Source organism: Neophocaena asiaeorientalis, unplaced genomic scaffold (genome assembly GCF_003031525.2).
Source record: "Neophocaena asiaeorientalis asiaeorientalis breed wild unplaced genomic scaffold, Neophocaena_asiaeorientalis_V1.1 scaffold407, whole genome shotgun sequence".
NCBI lineage: Eukaryota > Metazoa > Chordata > Mammalia > Artiodactyla > Phocoenidae > Neophocaena > Neophocaena asiaeorientalis.
In genome coordinates this window covers 617,340-625,221 of record NW_020174060.1, presented here as the reverse complement: position 1 = coordinate 625,221, position 7,882 = coordinate 617,340, and the positions used below count along the sequence as shown (strand labels likewise).

The window sequence follows — 7,882 nt, the reverse complement described above, 5'->3', positions numbered from 1 at the left end:
GTGTGTGTGTGTGTGTGTGTGTGTGTGTGTGTGTCAGGGAGTTCTGAGAAGGGAGCCGCCCTCAGTGGACCTTCCAGCAACAAGGCCAGCCCGTCAGGAGGTGGCACAGCGCCTGTGAGTGGAGGTGGCCACCTTCCACCAGACCTGAACCTGAGGGGACCCTGGGGACCAGAAGGATGGAGCCCCCTCACCTGGGCTGCCCTTCTCCAGCTGCTCCACTGCCACAGACTCGGTGGGCGGCGGCGGGTCCTCCACGCGGCTCATCAGTGCCTCCACGAGCCCCGGCCGGTTGGGCGGGCAGATGCCTATGTGGTCCCCCGGCTGGTACTGGAGCCCCTCCTGGCTTCCAGTGTCCAGGCGCACCAGGATCGTGGCCCGGCTGGGGGTGGGGAGAGGGGGCAGTTACAGGAGGGCTGGGCAGGAGGGGGGCGGAGCCAGGGTCTGGGGCATGAGGGGCAGGGCCCGGCGTGGTGTGGCCGATTGGTCCTCCTCACGTGGACTTGCTGCTTTGCAGGTTTTCCACCAAGAGGACTGTGGCCTGGAACATCTTCCGCCTGTGCACGTGGATCAGGCCTGAGGGGCGGGGGACAGATGAGACAGAGCTGGAGCCGGGGACCCTGGCCTGGCCCCTGAGTGAGTCGGTCCCGGGCCCAGGGGGAGCTGGGGGTCCAGCAGAGTCAGGGTGAAATCAGGGCCGCACCTGGCAGCAGCTGGAGGCCCTCGGCCTGGGCGCTCAGCCGGTACCTCTGGCGTTTCCAGCTCCGTTTGGGGCTGAAGATGTCCTGGGCCGCGGCCTGGGCATCCTCCCCCACGCAGAACGTCTCACAGGAGGCCTGGGGGGTGAGGAGGTGAGGGCTGAGGCCCTCTGGCCACCAGGGAGGGCCTGGCGGTGAGCAGCTCAGCGGCACTGATGCGGGAGATGGAGCTGGGCCTGCTGGGGCCCCAGTCGCCACCTCCCATTCCTGGGGCTGCCGGAGCAGAGGCGCCCGTCTCAGGCTCGCACCTGTGGGACAGGCAGCCCCGGGGGCAGGAGGGAGAGTGGAACCGAAACGGAGGCTGAGACTGATGGCATCGTGTCCTTCAGCCCATTTAGTGTCTTGGCCGCTGTGTTAGCTATTCCTTTGCATGTACTTTTGTCGCGTCCACTCGTTAGTTAACCTGGTGAATGTTAATCTTGTGTCCCAAGGAGCACAGAGCTTGGCACACGGAAGCTTCAGCGAACGCATCTACGCGTTCAGACCTGTGTTCACATTCTCACTCCTAGACTTAACAGCTTGCAGGCCTCCGTTTCCCCGTCTTCACACCTCCTTAGGGTCTGCTGAAGATTAAATGACATGCTTATATAAAGCCCTTAAGTGCTCCTGGAGTGGGCACAGAATTCCGGCGGCCTTGGGAGGGGTCTCCGGCTGGTCTGTCTTCCCCTGCACTGCACACCAGGGGCTAGAGGGGGCCCCTGGGGCAGGACCCCGGGAGGGTGTGTATCCTATTTGTTTCTGCTCAGGTGCAAGCCTGGCAAACCGCTTGGCCGGCCATCAGCTTGAAATCTAGGGCTCACCCATGACGGGTTGCTCCCATCCATATCACCAGTGCTGTTAATCTTTCTTTTGTGTGTGTAAAGTCTTATATCTCTTCCTTCCTTCCCTGGCCCCCTCCCTTCCTTCCTACCCCCACTGCTCCCACCCTGCTTAGCTCAGAGCCTTCCTGCTCTGGCTGGATGCTCCTCCCGTTGGCCCTGTGTCTCTAAAGTGGTGTCCCCAGGCCTCATGCCCTCTCCTCCCTTCTCCTGTCACACTCCCAGCTTCCTGCCGGTTCCCTCGTCTGGATTCTTTAGTCTTGTTTCCCATTCCCTCTTCTTCTCCCCAGCAAACACTTCACCTGTGCTGGCCGGCCCTCCTGCTGGGATGCCTGCCTCCTTGCCATCAGTCCAGACCCGCTGAGCTCAAGCCTGGGGACCTTGGCGGGGCCAGCGCTGCCCTGGAGCAGTGTTAGGACTGTGAGAAGGAGGCCCGTTCAGCTCCAGGCGTGATGCCCAGACCAGGCAGAGCTGCTCTGGAGGAAGCCCAGGCTTAGGAAGTCGTGGCCCTGGGCTGGCCCCTCCTGTACTCCCCTAGCCTAGGACCCCCTCCAGTCCAGGCGTGGCCCCAAACCTGCCTAGCCTCTGACTTCCTGTAGTTCCTCAGCTTCAGCCCTCGCCTCTGACTAACCCTCTCTTGATCCTTCCCTTCTCCCTCCATCCTGCCCTGCACCCCTCCCTCTGTGCCCGTGGGGGAGGGGGCGGGCAGCCCGTGCCTACCTGAGGCTCCCACCTGCGCCTGCAGGGGCCCCTAGCTGTTCCACCCATGCTGTCAGGGCCATGTCGTCCCTCACCACTCAGGACTCAGCCAAAAGGGCTGGCTGTGCAGTGGCAAAACGAGGGTGGATTTTGGAGGAACAGGAAGGGGCCAGAGAACCCAAGGAGTCCAGGCATCGGTGAGGGCCCCGCCTCTGTAGGTATGGCAGGTCTCGGGAGCAGATGTCCAGGCTGGAGTGACTCAGAATTGCGGGGGCAGGGTGGCAGGAGCGAGACGTCGGGACGGGCCAGGGGGCTCACCTGGAAGGCAGCCTGGGCCCAGCCGCGGAAGGCCTCCTCCTGGCCACACAGCTCATCGCCCTGGCCCAGCTGAAGCAGCCTCTCCCCTCCCAGCTCTTCCAGCCGCGTGTCCACCGCACGAGCAAAGGCGCAGAAATGGGGGTACGCCCGGGAGCCCAGCCCAAACACACAGAACCTGGGGTGCAGGGAGCCGTCAGCGGAGGCCACCTCGTCCCCCGCTCCTTGGGGCCCAGGCAGCTTCCCTCCCCCGTGGCTCCCCTAGCCGAGCCTCCCCGGACCTGAGGGTCCCCAGCGCCCCCGCGCTGTCGGTATTACTGGACTCCTTCCTCTTCCGCCGCCAGGAGGACACCAGCGGGTCTGAGCAGGAGATGCTGTTGAAGCGGATTTTGTAACTCCTGCAAGAGAGGAGGGAGACGGGGTGTCACAGGGGACTGGAGACCAGGCGGGGCCCAGACGCGGCCAGGGGACAGCCTCAGGGTCTCCAGAACAGGTTTGGGATCGGGGCTGCGGCCCCAGGGGGTCTCTGAGCCTCCAGGCCCTGCCTCTCCTCCTGTCTCTGAAGGAAACCTCAGGACTGGCGGCCCCTTAAAGCCCCAGGGCCTGGAGTTGGGGGGTCACAAGGAAGAGGGTGTCCTGAGGCTGCGTGAGGGCTGAGGCCTCCGCTCAGCTGTCCTCCAGCTTGTTGGGAAAATGAGTGCGGAGCCGTGGGTTTTTGTTTTTTTTTGCTGTACGCGGGCCTCTCTCCTACTCACTTGTGTTGCTCTGGCCGAGGGGAGCTGTTGTAGGGGCCCGACATCTCCATCAGGGCTGCTGCAAAACTCTGGTGAGGGCAAACATTGGCATCACGATTAGTTTTGTTTTATTTCAAACTATACAAAATTTCATACTACACTGGACTGGCCCTTGTTGTTATTATTATTTATGACCTTAAATTTTAATTTGTTTTGAACATTTCAAAAGAGAGGGATTGGCTTTTTGAAAACATTACAGAAGCGTGTAAAGTAATAAAAGAGAAACTCTACCCTTCCCTTCCCTCCAGTCTCATCCCCCAAGGCATGTGTACCACGGACAGATGTTAAACTTTCTATAGTTTATAGTTTATTTTTTAAAGTAAAAATGGGATCCTATTATGTTTACCTGCTTTTTGTCAATAACCTATCATGGATATCCTTCCAGGTCAACACACCAAGATTGACCTCATTCTTTTTTTTTTTTTTTTTTTTGGCCACACTGTGTGGCTTGTGGGATCTTAGTTTCCTGGCCAGGGATCAAACCCAGGCCCCCTGCAGTGGAAGCACAGAGTCCTAACCACTGGGCTGCCAGGGAAGTCCCAGACCTCATTCTTTCGAATGATTACATAGCATCCCATCATTTGTAGGTACCATGGAGACTTCCCCCTGCCTGGGGATATCTGGATGGTCTAGGCACGATGCTCGAACACTCATATACGCCTGTTTCCTCCTTCGCATATTTCAGTAGGGTAGTCCCTAGAAGTGGAACCGCTGAGTCAGAGGGTTTAATAGCTTGGTGGCGTGGTCAGATGGTCCTGTAGCATCAGGATAGAGGAATGCTCTTTCCTCAGTCCTATCCACACTGGATGTGACCAGTCCAATCTCATAGGTGGGAAATGGCTCTCAGTCTCCCTGCATTGCCTCGATCCCTAGTGGCACTGATACCTTCTAGAAAGCTGAGCTTTATTATATGCTACCACGGAAATAGCTTAGAACCACACACGACAATCTTTACACAGGAAAAACCAAAACGCGGCAAGTTATCCTAGGGTTAGCTGCAGATGCATTTAGACGGTGAGTCTACAGGTTCACCGTAATTAGCATGTACTACCTTAATTTTATTTCTTGAACACACAGAAAAGCACCCACGTTATAAATGCACAGCTTTACAGATTTGCGTAAACTGAACCTACCTGTGTAATCAGCATCCCATCAAGAAACGCCACCAGCGTCCTAGAAGTCACCTTGGTGTCGCCCCACCCGTTACTCCCCACCCCCTCTCTGGGGTAACCACCCGGTCTCCTGATTAAAAGCCCACGGAATTGTTCTGCCTCTTCCTGAAGCTGATACAAAGTGAGTCCCATGGTCTGATTCTTTCGTGTCTGGCTTCTTTCCCTCTGCGTGATGTTTGAGATTCATCTGTTTTGTTGGGTGTGGTTGTATGTTTTTCGTTCACCCTCATGGCCGCACTGCATTTGAATAGACCACGATGTATTTATCCATTCTACGGCTGAGAGTCATTTGAACTGTTTCCAGCGCGGGGATATCACGAACAGCGCTGCTATAAATATTCTTGTTTGTGTTGTTAGTAAATATATACCATTTTCTGTAGGGCAAATTCCTAGGTTTGCTCCATTTAGAAACGTGAGGTAGAATGTACACACATCGAAATACACAGAACTTAAGGGTGCAGTTCAATCGGTTTGGCTGTACGCAGTTTCATTAAAAAAAAAAAAAAGTTAAACATAACATCTACCCACTGACCTAGCAGTCCCACTCCTAGGTATTTATCCAAGAGAAATGAAAACATAAGGCCACAAAAGCCTTGTACAGAAATGTTCATAACAGCTTTCTTCACAATAGCCAAGCGCTGGAAACGGCCCAGGTGTCCGTCAGCAGAGAAGGAGAGAAATAAACTGTTCATGCCATGGGCGTGGCTCAGTCATGGAGAGGAATGAGCCACTGAGTCACTCAGCAGCGAGGTGAACCTCCAAAGCGGGGGGAGTGAAAGAAGCCAGAATACCGTGCTCCCCTCTCTGTGATGTTCTAGACCAGGCGACAGGAATCAGGACGGTGGGGAGATTGAGAGGTGGATTGACTTGGGGAGTTGACAAGGGGGACTTTCTAAGTGATGGAAGTGTTCTCTGTCTTGATGGGGTTGTGGGTCACATGGATGTAGCTATTACTTTTATACTAAAAAAACTTAGTGACTCTAGTTTCTTTAAAAGGCAGATCAGAAGCAGGGCTGAATGGGCAGCGAGGCAGGGGAGAAGGCTTCCATGAGCATTCTGCTCTAGGGGACTTGAGGAGGTACTTAGCGCTAAGAAGGCATTTAGAAACAGAAGCAGATAGGGGCTCCAGAAATGAACGTTCCTGGGGGCGGCCAGAGACAGAGAAGCAGGAAGGACAGTGATTAACAGTAAAGGATTCAGTGGTGGGACCCCAGTTTGTTCCTTTCAAGATTTGTTCAGAAAGTGAAGTTGCCTAGTCTCTGTTGGCATCTGAGCAGTGCTCTTTTCTTTTGTGAAGAGAAGAAGAAATGACAAAGCTGAGATCTCGTCTTAAGTGCCGTCTTTCCCATTTGTCAGTGCCTGGCCAGCCAGGAAGTGCCTTCCATGTATTAAACACTTGCTCTGATAATGGAAATGACTTGGGGACCCAGCTAAGCAGATGTGTCTGTGTGTGTGTGGTGGGGGGGGCAGCCGCAAGGGTGGGCCTGGAGTGTGGCGTGTGTAGGCCCTTGGGTCCCAGTGGACTGTCCACACTCCTACTCTCACGGCATCTCCGCTTTCCATCATGGGGTTGGGGGTCCTGCCCAGCCAATCCAATTCTGAGTCTCCCTTCGTTCCCAGCGGCCCCTTTCCTGGCAGGCCTCACCTCTCCATTCTCTGGGGGATCGCCGTTCCCAAAGGTGCTGGTCACCACCAACACCAGCGTCTCGTGCTCCAGGGACACCACGTCATACTCATCCATGCACAGGACCTGTGGGCAAGGAGAAGACCATGTCCTGGGGACCTGTGCTGCGCTGCTCTGGTTCTTTTTATTCTAGTCCTCCCGGCAGGGCAAGATTCAGGCCCCGACTCGATCCCTGAATCCCTGAGGATCCCGGGGTTCCTCGTGGGCCCTGCCTTGTGACCCTCTCCTGTTCTCCAGGCTGTGTCTGAAAGTGGGGGCAGAACCCCCCCTTCTTTTCAGATCCCTGCCCTCTGGGCTCAGTCCTACCCGAGGGTCGAAGGCCTTCCGGAAGAGCCTCCCCAGCTGCTGTGCGTAGCTCTGGGCCCGGCCGGTCTCGGAGGCGTACAGAATCGTCGCCTTCACTCGCTTTGCCATCACGGTGCCCATGAGTGAGGCAGAGATCTTCACCGCACTGTGGGCAAGGGTGGGGTGAAGGGGTCCCAGGCGCACAGAGACGGGGCCTCCCCAGGCGCGTGACCCAAGCAAGGTCTTGGTGGGTGTGGAGGGGTGGAGTGCCCAGACCACTGCTGGCGATGGGGGGAGGGTCTGGGTGTGTGGGAGGGAGGGCAGCACTCCCAGGGAACCTACTTGGCCACTTCCTTAAAGGTCTTCTTCCTGGTGATGCCGGTGCCCTTGGCTGTGCTCCCCTTCCAGGGGTCTGGCTACAAGGAAGCGATGGGGGGGGGCAGGAGTGGAGGGAAAGGTAAGGAGAGAGAACAGAAGGTTGGAGGCCCCTGGGGCTGCTCAGTCAGAGCTGGCATGGTGGGCAAGAGCCAGTGGGGTGGGCACCTGGTAGCGGAAAGCAGGGGACAGGACATAGTTGACCATCTCCTGATGGAAGACTGGGGTGAGGCTGCCCGAGATGGGGGGCACGATCCAGGCCCAGTCGGCAGGGCAGCCCCCCCTGGCCTTCTGCTCGTTCTCCAGGTGCTTCATGAAGGAGGCCGTGGCAGCGTGGTGGTCCACAATGGTCACTTTGGCGAGCTGGGGTGAGGGACGGGCTTAGACTCAGCCCACAGACCCTGCGCTTCCGTCACCCCAAACCTAACATCTACCGTCTTCCCCGAACCAGTGTCGCCCCTAACTGCGGCACGCGTGGTCAGCAGGCAAAAGGAGGTCCAATCTGTGTTCTCGGTATGCCTCCCACACCCAAATAGCCGAAAGTCTCGAGACCACATAGAAGTACTTAGCAGGCACTAGTTTCCTCCAATGACAATGCTCAGCATGCCCTCGTCCTGGAATTAGAGTTTCCAGAATCCGGTGGGTCCCACAAACCGCAATACCCAGCATGCCCTGGGGACCAGAATTACCAAGCATGCGCTCGCTCATCAGCTAGGTTCCCATAGTTACAGCGCCTGGGACTGCAGGCCCAGCGCCCCCGTGGCGCTCAGACTCGGGAACTCCTTCCAACTTTCTCCGACCCCCGGCCCAGTCTCTAAGTGCCTTCCTCTCTTCCAGCCCCGATCCCCTGTGCTCCTGGCCAGTCGGGGCCTGTGTACCTGGTAACTGTGCAGCACAGCCAAGTTGATTTCCACGGCTGCCTTGTCTTTCCACAGGGATGAGGTGGTCCGGGTATCCAGGTCCATGCAGACGGCCACGTCCTGGG

The 7,882-nt window shown here is 57.0% G+C and overlaps 1 protein-coding gene across 1 annotated transcript in view; it reads right to left on the bottom strand.

Annotated features, from left to right (window-relative positions):
* Nucleotides 1–7,882, bottom strand: part of NOS3 (nitric oxide synthase 3) — a 17,620-nt gene that overhangs the window by 4,585 nt on the left and 5,153 nt on the right. Inside the window, exons 9-19 of the mRNA XM_024754508.1 lie at nt 7,776–7,877; nt 7,066–7,260; nt 6,865–6,938; nt 6,544–6,688; nt 6,199–6,303; nt 3,343–3,410; nt 2,869–2,985; nt 2,591–2,765; nt 701–833; nt 495–573; nt 191–379 (exon numbers count right to left, since the gene is read on the bottom strand). Of these exons, the coding sequence (XP_024610276.1) occupies nt 191–379; nt 495–573; nt 701–833; nt 2,591–2,765; nt 2,869–2,985; nt 3,343–3,410; nt 6,199–6,303; nt 6,544–6,688; nt 6,865–6,938; nt 7,066–7,260; nt 7,776–7,877 (1,382 nt within the window). The remainder of the gene's footprint in view (nt 1–190; nt 380–494; nt 574–700; nt 834–2,590; nt 2,766–2,868; nt 2,986–3,342; nt 3,411–6,198; nt 6,304–6,543; nt 6,689–6,864; nt 6,939–7,065; nt 7,261–7,775; nt 7,878–7,882) is intronic.